The sequence below is a fragment of the Nannospalax galili genome, unplaced genomic scaffold (assembly GCF_000622305.1).
Source record: "Nannospalax galili isolate Female #2095 unplaced genomic scaffold, S.galili_v1.0 scaffold323, whole genome shotgun sequence".
NCBI lineage: Eukaryota > Metazoa > Chordata > Mammalia > Rodentia > Spalacidae > Nannospalax > Nannospalax galili.
In genome coordinates, this window is record NW_008350329.1 from 1,702,987 (window position 1) to 1,718,878 (window position 15,892).

Sequence of the window (15,892 nt, forward strand, 5' to 3'; positions counted from 1 at the left end):
CTAAAAAATAAAAAAATATATATAATTAAAAAAAAAAAAAAAGAAAAGATGATTTAACCCTGATATTACTGTAAATTATTTACCACTTTGCTCCCTGGTCCTGGCCTCTGGCTAAGGAACCCAGAACAACAGCAATGATTCCAAAATGTAGCAAGACAGGGCACTGCTCAAAGCATACATTATCTTGGTCATCTTACTGAGGTAGAAGATGGACTCTGGGGAGCAATGATGGCACTGCCCCTTTATCCAAAATGCCGCATACCCCTTCCTTTCCTGACTTTTGAACTTCTAGTGTGGACTTTTTCACTGCATTATGAGTGACCATGAGAGATGGGCAAACTGGATATGACTGGTAAATGGGGTGTTTATGCTGAGAGGGGGATGTGGTGGTCTGAATAAGAAATTTCCCCCATAGGCTTATGTATATGGACACTTGGTCCCTAGTTGATCTCACTTTCTGAGGAGGTTACAGAACTTTTAGGAGGTGCAGCCTTGCTACAGGAAGTATGCTGCTGGGAACAGGCTTTGATGGTTTGTAGCCCTGCCCCCCTTCCTGTGCTCTCGCTCTCCCTCTCTCCCTCTCCCTCTTTCTCTCCCTCTTTCTCGCCCTTTCCCCACTTCTGTGCTAATAAAATGTATTGGCCAGCCTTCTGCTCCAGCTGCCATGCCTTTACCATTAGGATAGACTTTATCTTCATTCTTAAGTTAAAAAAACAAAACAAAACTATAAGCCTCAATAAAAAATAAAAATCCCAGTTGTGTTGGCATTACATGTTTTTAAAGGCTTTGATATAATTTAGCCTGACAAGATATTTCCACTACAGTAGACTAATTCACTACTCATAATTTTATAAGGACATTATTTGCTTCTGGAACTTTACAAAGATTTTTCACTTATAATGTATTTTCTTTACAAATATAAGAAAAATTGATTTTCAAAGACATAATTTACTTGAACTTCACTTTGAAAATAAAATGGTTAAAGCCAAATTTCAGGTATTCCACTTGCCTGAAGTGATCTGTAAATTCCCACACCACCTTTGTTACAATTACTTAGAGTAAGAGCTACCTTTCTAACAAAAACACTGTACTATATCCACTTCCCCCCAAAAGGTTTTGTTTTACAAATAAGAGAATTTTTTTTTAACACATAAACTTCAAAACAAGTTTTTCCTTTTAGCAAAAATACTATCCAGAGCTGGGGAGATGGCTCAGCGGCTAAAAGCACTAGCTGTGTAAACCCAAGAGCTGGAGTTTGATCCCCAGAACCCAAGTTAAAAAAAGGGCAAATTAGGAGGTGTGTATCTGTAATCGCAGCACTCCTGTGGTAAAATGAGAGGCAGAGACACTGCACACACAATGCACATATACACATGCAGGTAAAACACTCATATAGATAAAATAAAAATATATAAATCTTTAAAAAAATGCTGTCCAAAAGATTATAGGGTGGCCATGCTGTTCGGTTTAGAGTAGATGAGCTGAACTAGGTGTGCACTAAGTGCTGTTAATTGCAAAACAACACTAAGGAGGGGGGATCATGGTCCTCGAGTAAAGTGCTCACTGGCTAGTAGTAAAATCCTGGTGGTTTCAGTACTGAAGGACACACCTTGGCAGCACGACTCTCTTCCTGTAGTGCTGCTACCCTCTGCTGGTAGGCACTCAGGGTGCGCTGGTGCTGCTCCGCAGAAGTCTTCAGGTGCTCATGGATTTTGTGTTTCTCAGATGTTACTTCAGCCAGCTGAATCTGGGCCATAAGTGGCAAACAGGATTACTTTTGGGTATTATTATCAAAAACAGAGACAACAGGAGTCAAACATTTTCTACTATACTATCATGTTCACATACACACACACACACACACACACACACACACACACACACAAAATGTTGATTTATTTTTTCTTAAACCAACATCTGCAAAATCAAAGACGATGTACTTAATGTTTAACTAAAAACAGCAAGACAGCTGGGTGTGGTGGCGCATGCCTTTAATCCCAGCATTTGGGAGGCAGAGGCAGGCGATCTCTGTAAAATTGAGGCCAGCCTGGTCTACATAGTGAGTTCCAGCCAGCTGGGGCTACAGGGAGACCCAGTTTCAAAAGAAACAAAACAAAACACCCAAAACCCAGCAAGACAGGTCAGGTATGGTGGCACATGCCTTTGAGCCCAGCACTCAGGAGGCAGCTGGCAAGTGGTTTTCTATGAGTTCTAGACCTGGTCTATATAGTGAGTTCCAGGCTAACCAGAGCCACATAGAGAGGTACCTCAAAAACAAAACAAAACAAAACTAAACTAAACAATGAATAAGACATTATTCATAAAAATATAAGAAATGTAAAACCATTTTAAAAATTGCTTCTTGCAACTGTAGTTTCATTCAGAGGATTCAGATGAGGTTTGAAGCCATGATTATCTTATTTTGCACTGTTCTAGGGTATTACAGATCTCCAAATAGATGATGATCATTTAGTTTAAAGCAAGGGGTATAAAACACTCTCCTACTTCCTCAAAAGGTCCCAAATCTTTCTAAATATCCTTAGAGGATTAAGTCCTTACTGGATAGTTACAATTCCTAAATGGTATTTTTACACTGAAAAAATTTTTTCAAAACTTAAAAAGCATAAAGAACCTTACTTTATATACTTCTACTTGCTGCTGGCTTGCTTCCAGCTCGCCCTTTAAAGATGCTTGGAGTATTAAGTGATCAGTTTCCTACGGAATAAGAATCTCAGTTAAATTAAAAAATAAGTGCTAAATTAAAAAATAAGTGCTAAAATACAATGATGAGAAACGAACATACTGCTTGCTTTGAATCTGCCAGCTCCTTCTTGGTTTTCACAAGCAGCTGTTTGATTTTGGTGTTTTTTTCTTCATAATGCTGTACTGAAGACTGCAGTGAAGCTAGTCCCAGAGGTTGTGGCAGAAAGAGATGAAACACAGTTTTATGAGTGAACATAATACACACAAGGCAAGACTTTTCTTCATATTCACTTACAAGAAATGCAATTTAGCTCTTCATCGTGAGATTTTTTTTTTCAAACTTTTGACAGCGTATTCCCCTGTGCCAGTTATCCATCTTGAACAATCACCAATACATAGCCGATCTTACCACATCCAGATCAAGGTTCACTGAAGTGCAGCTCACAAGTTAGTTTTCTGAATATAGTTTTAAAAAGAACATAGGCTCCTTCACTTGCGCGTGGCCTACTGCTGTGTTAGTGTGCTATACTGGCACCCGGAGTAATCACCACAGGGACTATGTAGCTCACGAAGCCCCAAATGTTTACTACTTATCTCTTTATAGAAAAAGTGTATATAGCTCTGATCTATATACCTTACCTACCTACTCGAAAACTCTACTGGATTATCGTAAAACAAATCCATTTGTTAGTAAATATTTCAGAATATATTGCCAGAATAAAAGTATACTTATATTTAGTATATATCTAAAAGTAGTCTTTAAAAAATGTACTTCAGGGCTGGAGAGATGGCTCAGCAGTTAAGAGCACAGACTGCTCTTACAGAGGATCCTGGTTCAATTCCCAGCACCCACATGGCTGCTAACAATTGTCCATAACTCCAGTTCCAGGGAATTCAACACCCTCTTCTGACCTCTGCGGGCACTGCATGGCATGGGTGTACCTGCACACATGTAGGCAATACAGTCATACACATAAAATAAAATAAATAAAATGAAAAAATATTTTAAAAGTACTTAAAATTCTGCTGGTCTACATAGTGAGTTCTAGGCCAGCTGGGGCTACAGGGAGACCCTTGTCTCAAAAAGACCAAAAAAAAAAAAAAAAAGCTGAGTATGGTGGCATAGGACTATAATCCCAGTACTTGGGAGGCAAAAGCAGGAGGATGATGAGTTCAAGGCCATCCTGGGCTACATAGCAAGTTTAAGGCCAGTCTAGGTTACATGACATATGGTATCAAACAAAAAATAAAACCCCCATCCCCCCCAAATAAAATTAAACCAAAAAAAAACCCCAAACAAAAAGTACCTTAAAAGAGATATTATGTATTTACAACTATATCACATACGAGGCACATACCTGGTCAATTGTTTTTGTGCTGGTAAATCAGATGGAATTAATCTTTTTTTGTGGAAGGACTGTTAGTGAAAGAGACTTTACTAAGGAATAAATAAAAATACAATAAAGGCAAAAAAAAATTCTTGCTAACAGAGGTCAAGAAAAAAAGCACAGATTACACATGAAGCCTTGCAAAATGCTCCAGGGGTTATGATAACCAAGGTAAATTCCTGAGATCAAAGAACATGGAGTAAAAGTAGGAGATGCATAAGATGATGTAAAGCAATGTCTACATGTTATTAACGAAACACGAAAGGCTACGTGGAGCCACATGTCTAAACGTTATGAAACTCCGCTTGTTCTATGTGGTATAACTTTCATAGATCAAGCAGCATTAGGATTAGGATTCAAAAAGGTGAGCCTGCAGTATGTGAGAGTGGGGGCAGGAAAGACAGAAACACAGAAGTGAAATATGCAGGGGCAGAAAACAACACACGCAGAGAAAACCCAATAGCCCTTTATCTCTTTAGCTGTGACAGAGAGAAAGCTACTTATGTGGGTTTTTCTTTGGACTCTCCCCTTCTCCCCCAACTCTGTCCTGAAGCTTCATTCTTTTTCTTCCCCAGCCTCCCAAGACCTTTGTTGCCATGGTGACATTTCCCAGATTCTGATGTTTGTCTTTGTTCTGGCTTCTGGAACTCTTGATGACACACTTCAGGAGATTACCAAAAACAATGATCTGACTTTTCTGTGGTTCTACCTCAGTATTTCCTCCCATACCTCTTCCTCTTCATTTATCATTGAAAGTCTTAGTGTATGGTAACGTCTTTGTAGCTACTTCAAATTATTTCTGGAAATTCCGCTTCTGGCCATGAGGGAGTCTAGACCACCTTCTTGTCATAAATAACTAAGCAACTGAACAACAGCAACAACAAAAACCCTTCTTTTCTGACACTGAACAATAAACAGCACAGGACTGTGATCCCTGAGGGACAGTAAACAAGGTGAGCCCTGTGCTGTTGTCTGCATGGAGCAACCTGCAGATGGTGGTGCAAGAATGGGAATTTGAAACAGGGCTACTGGTCTTGCTGAGGCCTGAACACCTGCTGGGGAAACATAATGAGTGGTGCTGCAATCTGAACACAGGGCTACAATTCACTCAACCAATGGGAATGCAAGGGCATTCAGAACCTGCACCACTGAGGTAGTGGGGTGGAACTACATCTATACAAAAGGCTATCTAGACTGATCATAAAAGAAATGAAAAATAATTCATAGAAGGTAAGACCTGATCTACAAATAAAAGCTTTCAGTGTTTAAATTTCTAAATAAATGCAAAAATATCTCATTGCTAAATCAATGGAAGTTTTTATTTTTCCGTACAAGGAAGAGAACATGATGTGTAGCTAGGAGAAAAGGAATCAATCAACAGAAACAGACCCATATGGTGGGATTAGCAAGCATGGACACTAAAACAGGTATTAAATGTGCTCAAAGGTTTAAAGGAAAACATTAACATAATAAAATGAAAAATGGAAAAATTAAAGAAATGAACCAAACAGAACTTCTAGCGATAGAATGACAGTATCTAAAGGAAAAATTTCACTATATGAGATTAACAGATTAAATACTATAGATCAATGAACTTGAAGACAGAAGAGGAACTATTCAGAAGACATGATAAAAGTAGAATAAGGTAGGTACAAACGGGCCGGGCACACTACTGTAAGAGTCAATAACATAGAAGGGGCTTAGCTAATTGAAGGTAATCCAAATAAGCTATTAAAGGGGATAAAATGATTGCAAAAATAACTCAAAAATAAAAAAAAAGAGGAAAAGGAAAACAGAATAAACAGCAACTGCAAAAGCACAAGTTTATACCAAATTTCATAAGCAATCATATGAAAATAAATGGCTTAAGTACTTCATTTAAACAGCTTCGTGGGAAAAGCAAGACCGAACTGTATGTAATTTAAAAGAACATAATAGGATTTGGGATTCAGTTCAGTGGTAGAATGCAAGGCCCCAGGTTAAAGCCTCAACTCTGAGGTGGGTGGTTAGGGGTTGGGGATGGGTTGGGGGGGCACACGGATTGATGTAACATGCATCATAGACTTAGGTTAAAAGTCAAATGTAAATAATAATCAAAAGAAGGCTGGAGTGGTTATAAATATCGATATTAGGTATAAAAAAGGATATTTCACAATATGAGTTATCAAATTAACAGGAATACACAACAATCCTAAGTATGACTATAGCTAATACCAGAGTTTCTAAATAAATGAAGCCAGAAAGTGACTGAACTGAAAAGTAAAAGAGAACTGCAATTATGGCCTGAAATTTCAATATAACTCTCCAGTAAAGGGAAAAATTATTACTATGACTTAAAATCAGATGACATAAGCCGGGCATGGTGACGTGTGCCTTTAATCCCAGAGGCAAAGGCAGAGGTAGGCTGATCTCTGTGCGTTCAAGGCCAGCCTGGTCTACATAGTGAGTTCCAGGCCATCTGGGGCTACAGGGAAACGCTGTCTCAAAAAAAAAAAAAAAAAAAGGCCACAGCCGGGTGTGGTGGCGCACCCTTTTAATCCGAGTACTCAGGAAGCAGAGGCAGGCGGATCTCTGTGTGTTCAAGGCCAGCCTGCTCTACATAGTGAGTTCTAGGCCGGCTGGGGCTACAGGAAAAGATCCCCCCCCGAAAAAAACCAAAACAATAAAAAAAGGCCACCCCCCCAAACAATCAGATGACTTAAATCCCCCTGCCACTAACAAGATCTAATAGACATCAGAGAGAACCTTCTATTCAATAGCTAATACATAGTAACACATTGTTTTCAAGTACACAAGGAACAGTCACTGAAATAAATCATGTCAAGCCATAAAACAAAACTCAACACATTTCAAAGGCTGACTGAAAATCAGAGTATTTACTGTAATTGCAAAAGACTTACATTTGAAATAGAGATATTTGAAAAAAAAAATTCTCCACATATTTGAAATTAAACAAAACATTTCTATATGACGCAGGGAAATGACTCAAACTAAGACTATAACATCAATTCGTGAGATATAGTTCTAAAGTGCTTAAAGGTAAATTAATATAGTGTTCAATGTTAACATTAGAACCTATTTTTATGGACAAAAATGGATAAAATCACCTTAAAAAGGAATGTTTCATTGCTATTTAAATTTTCCTAATCTAGCTGGGCATGGTGGCACATGCCTTTAATTCCAGCACTCAGGAGGCAGAGGCAGGCAGATCTCTGTGAGATGGAGGCCAGTCTGGTATACATACCAAATTTCAGGCCAGCTATGGCTACAGGGAGACCCTGTTTCAAAACAACAAAACGAAACAAATTTTTTTCCCTAATCTACCGACCACAAAGAAACTGTAGATAACTAATTCTGTCTTTGTTTATTCAGACAGCAGGTACCTGCTGACTATTAACTCCTTAATGACAAATGGCTTGACCCCCTTGCTGGTGATTAAAGACTTGCAGGAATGAGTAAATAGTGCTTCCCCCTTCAGCCAGTTTTGAAGCAATTACAAAGTGAACTGTTCTACTCACTTATTTCTTCTTGTAGGGTTTCTTGTTTCTGTTTCTGAATTTTTATTTCTTGCTCCAAATCTTCTATCTTGCTGTTTTTATTAGTTAACTTCTGATTTAGTTCCTTCATCAAACGTTCATAATCTGCTATTTCCATATTCATCAATGTGGTCTGTTGGGCATCCTGCATGTTTTATAAAAGACCCACATATTAATTAGGCCAGTCAGTCATACTGTGAAATTGGTAAAATCATGCCACAGGAACAAATAAGCTTCATTATATTGTTCTAGAATATAGAAATAATGTAAACAGTAAAAAGGAAATGAGAAGTTGGACATTTTCTATATTTAATTTCATAAAGTGTTTCTAATAGCTTAATCAACTTCCTTAATTTCATTTTGACTACAACTGTCATTAACACAACTAGTAGTTTTAGTCTTATAATGATTTTATTATGAAATATTAGTATTTTAGATAACTTACAGTATTTTTTCTAGAGTAATCTTAGAAAATGTAGAGAAAAAGTATCCAAATTATAAGCTTTGATATTAATAAAATCTTAATGTGTCATACAACAATGATACACACACAGAAAATGAAACAAACCAGTGTGTAATAAGTCATGAACCTAGACTCTTCTCAACAGATAGGTGTTTAGAGAAATAAAGCTAAAGTTTCAATTTATTGAGACTAACAATTTAGAAAGGATTATTTTAGCATTATAAACACTTAAAATTTTTTTTTGTAGGTAGGATAGCTCAATAATATGATCTATTATTTTATGAACAGCTTTCTTTTGATTTTGAGGTTTGTAGGGTCCTAGGCATGCTAGGCAGGCACTCTGTCACAGATTTATATCTCTAGAGACTCTAATTCCCTTAGCTTTAATTATTATTATTATTATTTTACCTTTTTAACCAGCTCTAATTCTTGCATGGTTTTCTGAAGCTGCTTCTTTTCCTTTTGAAATTGCAGCTGAAGTTCTTCAAGTTCACTTACAGTACTGGCATGTTCCTAAAATTAAAAACATAAACATAGCCCCATAACCCAAACATTAAATATGCTATGTGTTAGGGGATAGAACATAAATTCCACATACAAAAACTAAAAGATGTTTGGTAATCTTTCAAAGTTTTAGAAACTATACACCCAGAAATCATAGCTTACAATGAATCTTCAAATTCAGAGGCAAACATTAAGGGGTTAACTGCTGTTCTCACAAATACTACTCTTCAGCAAGCCTTTTCTTCATTCAAATAACATTTGATTAAAGTATCACTGTATATATGTGAATCAATCTCAGGACTGTTCTTACCTTAATCTTCTGCTCTTTCTGAAGTTTTTCAGCTTCCAATTCTTTATCTACCATTCCTTTGGCTCTCTCGACTTCTAAAATCTGGGCTTCTAATACTTTGGCATTAGACTGCAGTGTCTCAATACGAGCCAGGAGGTCCTCGTTGTCTGAACTTAGCTTTTCACACTGGAATAATGAATGATTCATTACTGTGAACATGCAGTAAATACATACAGAAGACAAAATGCTTAATGAGAACATTAAAACATTATGAAAAATGATTTCAAATCAATTCCACAGAACGACAGTTAAGAGTAAGTTTGACAGACGACCACTACTGATACTGACATGGCAGACCTCACAAGCAGGAAAGACCCTGCTCCTTTCACAGAGCAAAGGTGGAATGAAAAAACCAAACAAAAATCTTGGTGAACTGAAATTAGCTCGAGGTCTTCAAGCTCATTTACAATGCTGGCACATTCCTAAAACGAAAACCAAAAAACAACCCCACAACTCAACCAATATTAAGAAAAATTTAAGTTAAGATAAGCTATTGTCAGCTGTTTTTGCCAAATGTCTTTCCTAATGCAGGTAAATCAAAGAGAAATTCTGTTTCTATTATATTTTTTTTTTAATGTAAAAGGCATTGAGGATAAAACATTGTTACTATAATTTTCATGCCTAAATTCACTCAATTTAAAATTACCTGAAAAGTTGAATTTCTTAACTGTTTGGTAAGCTCTTCTATATGATGTTCAAAGTTACCAGCACGCTCTTTTTCCACATCCAGCTGTTCTGACTGCTTGTCATACTCTAACAAAAGATTCTTCAATAAAAGACAAGAAGATTTAATCAGTTTTTAAGCATTCAATAGGTCAGAATATATAATCAAGCCATCTTGATATAAGTCATATGAGGACATCTGAGATGCTTAAAATATTTAATATATTCTTATGTAAAGTAACATTTGAAAATATGACAAAGCATTAGTATCCTTAAATATTTAAAGTCTTATAAATTCATTTAAAAAACACATTGAGGCCGGGCGTGGTGGTGCACGCCTTTAATCCCAGCACTCAGGAGGCAGAGGCAGGCAGATCTCTGTGAGTTTGAGGCCAGCCTGGTCTACAGAACGAGCTCCAGGCCAGCTGGGGCAACAGGGAGACCCTGTCTCAAAAATACTCCCACCTCCCCAAAAAACACATTAAAATTTAAATGTGAGCTTTTTCATCGTTCATGAGGCAATTACATTAGGAGTGTGCTCCTTTACATTTATGAGACCCTATAATCTATTAATTATCTCCAGAATTAGGCTAGGTATAGAAATCTTATTAAGTTTAATCTTTCAATTTTTAAAAATATTTTATTTATTATTTTTATTTTTATGTGAACGAGTGTATTATCTCCATGCATGTGAGTGCATCTATGTTGTGCAATGCCCTTAGAGGTCAGAAGAGGGTGTCGGATCCCCTGGAACTGGAATTACAGACAGCTGTTACCATGTTGGTGCTGGGATTTGAACCTAGGTCCTCTGCAAGGGCAGTCAGTGCTCTTAACTGCTGAGCCATCTCTACAGCCTCAATTTTTTAGCAGTTAAAAAAAATACTCATTTTTATTTTATGTGTATGAGTGTTTTGCCAGCATGTACAGAAATGTACCCATGCATTCAGTGCCCATGGAAGCCAGAAGAGGGTGACAGATTCCCTGGAACTGCAGTTATAGATGGCTGTTAGCTGCCACGTGGGTGTTGAATTTGGGTCCTCTCCAAGAGCACCCAGTGCTCTTAACCACTAAGCCATCTCTCCAGTCTCTTCTTCAGTAATTTAAAAAATTGCTTTTAAGTTAAAAAAAACAAACCGTATTTTGTATCAGAAGTCAGTAAAGGGCTGAATATTTTTTTTTTCTTTTTAAAAAGATACTTATTTATTTACTATCTTTTTTTTTTTTTTGGTTTTTTTTGAGACAGGGTCTCCCTGTAGCCCCAGCTGTCCTGGAACTTGCTATGGAGACCAGGTTGGCTTTGAACTCACAGAGATCCGCCTGCCTCTGCCTCAAAGGGCTGAATATTTTAAAACCATTTTTAATACATATAGAATTTATTTAGGTGTCTGTAGTGAAATAAAGACCCAATTAGATTTTTTTTTCCAACTAGCTTTCTAATTCCTTCTTCACTCATTTCTATTTGCAAATTTTGTGACAGTATAGCTTAGTTGAGACCCTATAATCTCCTATGCTGTTGTGCTGTGATCTTTAAGTGTCTGTCTGTCTCTCTCTCAGAAGCAATTTTTAAATTTTGTTTAAAAGTTTGTAATTTTATGTGTGTTTGGTCTGCATGTATGTAAACGTATCATGTGCATGCCCAATACCTGCTGAGTTACAGATAGGTGCTAGCTGACATGCGGGTGCTAGGAACAAAACCTGGGTCCCCTGGGAGACCAGTAGGTGCTCTTAACCACTGAGTCATCTTTCCATTCCTTGAAGTCTCTTAAAACTTTTAAATCTGTGACCATGAATCTCAGTGTCTTATATTGCTCTCTTGTAAACTGATGATGCTGAAATCATACTTCTACTGGCTCTTTTGAGAAATACATGTACTAAGACACATGAAGTGTTTAGAAGAGAGCCCGGCATACATGTTGTTATGTAGAAGTCTCTATCTCTTCTGTTAAGTGCTCTGATTCTGACGTCAGAGTGCCACTGTTCATCCTCTTCTTCCTACTCACCTTTCTACACAGCAAGAGTCTTGTCCGCTTGTCTGTTACTGCCATTGGAATTGAAGACTAAGAGGACAGAATTTAGGAATGTTTGTGGTCTATCTGGTTGACTATCATCTGTCTAGAACTCAGAATTTAGTCCATCTATGAAAATATTTGTTAAATGACTAAATACATGAAGAAATTTTGTTGGACTCTAAAATATTTTTAGGAGTCTCTTGTTACTCCTGTTATTAATTTAGACAAGTATATTACCTCCAACTAATGATGTTTCTACTTTCCTGTTAGATCTATCTTAAGTTTCAGGTATATTCACTTGGCCAGAACAACAATAAGTAACATTAGCAGACAATTTTTGTTACTTTTTTAATGAGAAAAATCTCCAAATAGAATTTTAGTTAATAATTTAAAGGTACTATTCAAAGGTTAACCTCTTCTTTACATTGCACAAAAACAAAACTAGGGACATTTTTCACTAACAAAAACAAAGTGACTGTTTTATGTATGAGTTTTAGAATTCAAGCATTTCTATTAGTATGAATATAACTTGTTATTAAAGTAACCATTTTACCTTATAGCTTTCTGCTCCTTGAATGAGCTCTCTCACTGAAGCAGACAGCCGATCCTTCTCTGACCGGGCAGATTCAAGCTCTTCCCTTAGTGTCTGCGCCTAGTGTAAACATACAGCAAAGTGTTTTACATGGACAAAACGACTGTTCATTTTCTACATAAGAGCCCAAATCTTGTGTCTCTAAGTTGGCTTACCTCTTTTCTGTTAGAATCCAGTTCTTTCTTGGCTTTCACAGCAACTAATTTTATCTTACTTATTTTCTCATCTTTCTCTTTGGATTCTTTTTCTAGATTTCCTAAAAAATAGAAAATGAAAGAACTATATATGAAGTCATAAGGAAAAATATTGAAATTACCTAGTTTAACCCTAGAAAGCAGATTTTATTCTTGAGAACAAAATTTGCAGCTTTAATGTATGGTAAGCCCAAACTATAATAATTTTTTAAAAGAGAAACTTTAATTTTTCATTGGCTAAGAGAAGTAAATTATCTAAAACTGCTTTTCAACTCTGTAACAATCCACTTTAAAAAGCCAAGTCATAAGCATCTAGAAATTGAGCAATTAAGAATCTTTTAATGTTGAGTATGCTAGGATTTTGGAGACAGTCTGCAAATCTGGACAAGTAAAAAAGACACAATATGAAGCTAAATAACCATGCACATTCCTCCTCTAGGCTGGTGGACCTGATTTTTTACAACTAAATATGCTTGACTTACCCAATTCTGATCTCTTCCATTACCCTATCCAACTACTTCTATTTAAACTTGAGTTTAGGACTTTACTTTTGTTACTGTTTCCTGTTCAATGGGAGGGAATACATATGTGGTACTGTAAACATAGCCAAATATCATGGTTGGAGAGGTCGTAGAGTCTAGAGAAAAACCTAAATGTCACATTCCCAGACAAATGTAATTTCTTAGTATGCTAAATATGTATCCTTATATTTACAGACAAGTATACCAGTCACCACTCATCAAAGAAGCTTCTTTTTGCAACATATAGAGACTATTACAGAATTCTACAGAGAATAAGCAGCATCTCTGATATGCCCAGTCCTAATTGACACATCTACAATGGAATCTCTACACCTAAGTCTTAGGGAACATAGTGGTACAAGGGGCAGAGAGAATATTAATACATCTCTCAACTCTCACCAACAAAGCTTCCTCATGCAACAGATGGTGATCAACACAGAAAACTACAACTGACCAAAATGTAAAAGATTGAGACTGCAGAGCACATGTCCCTGGATAGGACTCCTATATTAAACCTCTTCTACTCGGGATGAGAGGAGCATTGTGGAAGAGGGGGCTGAAGGACTGCAAGAGCCAGAGGTGGTAGATGACCACAAGCAAACAGTTTTCCAAGTGGCTGAGAACTTATTCATATGAACTTACAGCAATGGTGAACAGCATGCGCCAGATCCATGCAAACTCAAACCAGACAAAACCCAGCATAGAAGTGGGGAAATGGGTAAGAAGCCCCAACCTTAGCTGAGGAACTATTGGCAACTGATCACTGCTGGGTGACAGAGAATTAGTCTTCTTTAAGGGAGTGATACTAGATAGGTTGACCAGGCTCCTGGGGAGGAACTCACACTGAGGAAAATCTGGGGACACAAACTTGACTTGAAGGCCCTATCATATATGACAGAATGCATGAAATCCAGAGGGGAGGGTAGGAGGGGATGCAGATAGGGGAGGGTGTCTTAGTATGATTAAGATGTAGTATATGAATTGTACAAAAACTCAATACAATTTATAAAAAAATTATTTTTATGTGTATTTTGTCTCCATGTATGTAATGTAAGTGAACTACATGTGTGCAGTGCCTACAGAGGCCAGAAGAGGCCACTGGATCCCCTGGAACTAGAGTTACTGACAATTAATTGTTAGCTGCGTGTAGGTGCTGGGAATCAAACCTGGGTCCTCTGCAAGAGCAGCCAGTGCTCTTAATTGCCGAGCCATCTCTCCAGTCCCTTGTTAACTTTTTTAAACTAGAGTTAAGATTTCTGTTCATATCTGTTAGTCTGGGTGGAGTTGTATACAATGAACTGTGTAGACACTTCCAGAGTTCATAGGTAATCACATGCCTCCACACCTATTCAAGTATCAGAGCAGCAATTCCCCTGCTCCAGTGGATGCCTCATCTCCCAACAGCTTATAAACATACAACAAAACATATTATCAAGGTTGGTGAGAGGGCTTAGAAGTTAAAGTGCTTGTCATGCGAGTCTGAGGACCTGAGTTTGATCCCTGTACCCCCATAGTGAAAGGGGAGAACTGACTCCAGAAAGTTGTCCTTGGACCCCCACGTGTGCTGTGGCATGCAGGTGCCCTCACATACACATCATATACATACAATAAAAATAAATAAAATTAAAAAAATCATCCATATATCAGGAATAAATAATAGAAGCAGGTAAAGAAGGCAGCGTTCATAAGAGGACAGGTGAAATGACATATACTCTTACTTTCCCATGAATAAATAAATCACACTGCTCCTTTCATAGAGCAAAACCCTTCAAAGAGTTGTCTGAATTTTTCTCTAGAACCCACTATAACCAAGCTCTGGTCTTAGCACACCAGGGACACCAGGGACACTGTCCTCTATGTTGTTTAACTCAATGAATACATCTTGGTACTCATTATGCTAGACCCACAAGCAGCATTTGCCATGGCTAAATGTTTCATGTCTTGCACCTGACTTAACTTTAAAAACTTCTTTTGTTCTCTATTTCCTTATCTCACTAGCTGCCTCTCCTCAATCTCTGCTGTTCCACCATTTAAAGATGGGAACAGTCTCTGGTCCTCATCTCTTTATACTGCTTTGGTGATTTCAACCTTTGGCTTTTAATGTCCATAATTTAACTACACACTTACCCCTTTTGGGCTAATTATCTCAATTCCAGATTTACATAGTATTCTATGTGACATATCACTTGAATTGGTAAACCTAGTCTAAAACTGAGCATTTTACAATTACCCCTTACAGGAAATTGGGAGTCATTCTAAACTCTTTTCAACTCTCCCTTCCCCAATCTAATTGGGTACTAATCTAAGGAATCATGGGTATATCATATAACACTTTAAAAAATCTTCATTTTTCAACAGAAACAAAAGAGCTGGCCCATAAAGTTACCGATAGGAACAAAAGTTTAACTCTTCTGTTATCATGCTAGTGTATTTACGATCAGTCACATCCTCAAGAACTTCCTGGTACTCTTTATGTTGTAAAAAATGTTACTGTTTAAGCACCTACTATTCCTTCTCACTACAATACTTTTCTCTTGTATCACACTTCATAATTCTTCAAGATTCAACAGAAGACACTATTCCCTGATGTTTTCTCAAAACAGGCAACTTCCTACGCTATCAGCACTTTGTTTTGTCCACACCTCAAACTTCTGCCCTTAACATCCTCTTGCCAATGAGTTCCTTGAGCAAACTGTTCCTTGTTGGCCTTGTATTACCAGTATCTACAACAGCTGAGTACTCAAAATGTCTGCTAAGTGGCTAAGAAAAAGAAAAAAAAAGTCCAACAACACTTCACAGAATCATTTACGATCAGAACTGCAGCAGTGCTTTGGTTTGGATCAAATTATAAAATGACAGAAAGTGACACCTAAAACAAAAGGCAAGCAGATGGCAGAAGGGCAGCTGGAGACTGAGGAAAAGGCAGTGAATTACTGAGTATTTAAACATTCATTAACTACACTCTAAAAC

General features: G+C 37.3%; 1 protein-coding gene across 1 annotated transcript in view; it reads right to left on the bottom strand.

Moving 5' to 3' along the window:
* Gcc2 (GRIP and coiled-coil domain containing 2) overlaps positions 1-15,892 on the bottom strand; it is a 44,329-nt gene that overhangs the window by 16,144 nt on the left and 12,293 nt on the right. The window contains exons 9-17 of the mRNA XM_029570646.1: positions 12,363-12,463; positions 12,169-12,267; positions 9,590-9,709; positions 8,905-9,069; positions 8,499-8,603; positions 7,610-7,772; positions 2,804-2,904; positions 2,638-2,715; positions 1,610-1,747 (exon numbers count right to left, since the gene is read on the bottom strand). Of these exons, the coding sequence (XP_029426506.1) occupies positions 1,610-1,747; positions 2,638-2,715; positions 2,804-2,904; positions 7,610-7,772; positions 8,499-8,603; positions 8,905-9,069; positions 9,590-9,709; positions 12,169-12,267; positions 12,363-12,463 (1,070 nt within the window). The remainder of the gene's footprint in view (positions 1-1,609; positions 1,748-2,637; positions 2,716-2,803; positions 2,905-7,609; positions 7,773-8,498; positions 8,604-8,904; positions 9,070-9,589; positions 9,710-12,168; positions 12,268-12,362; positions 12,464-15,892) is intronic.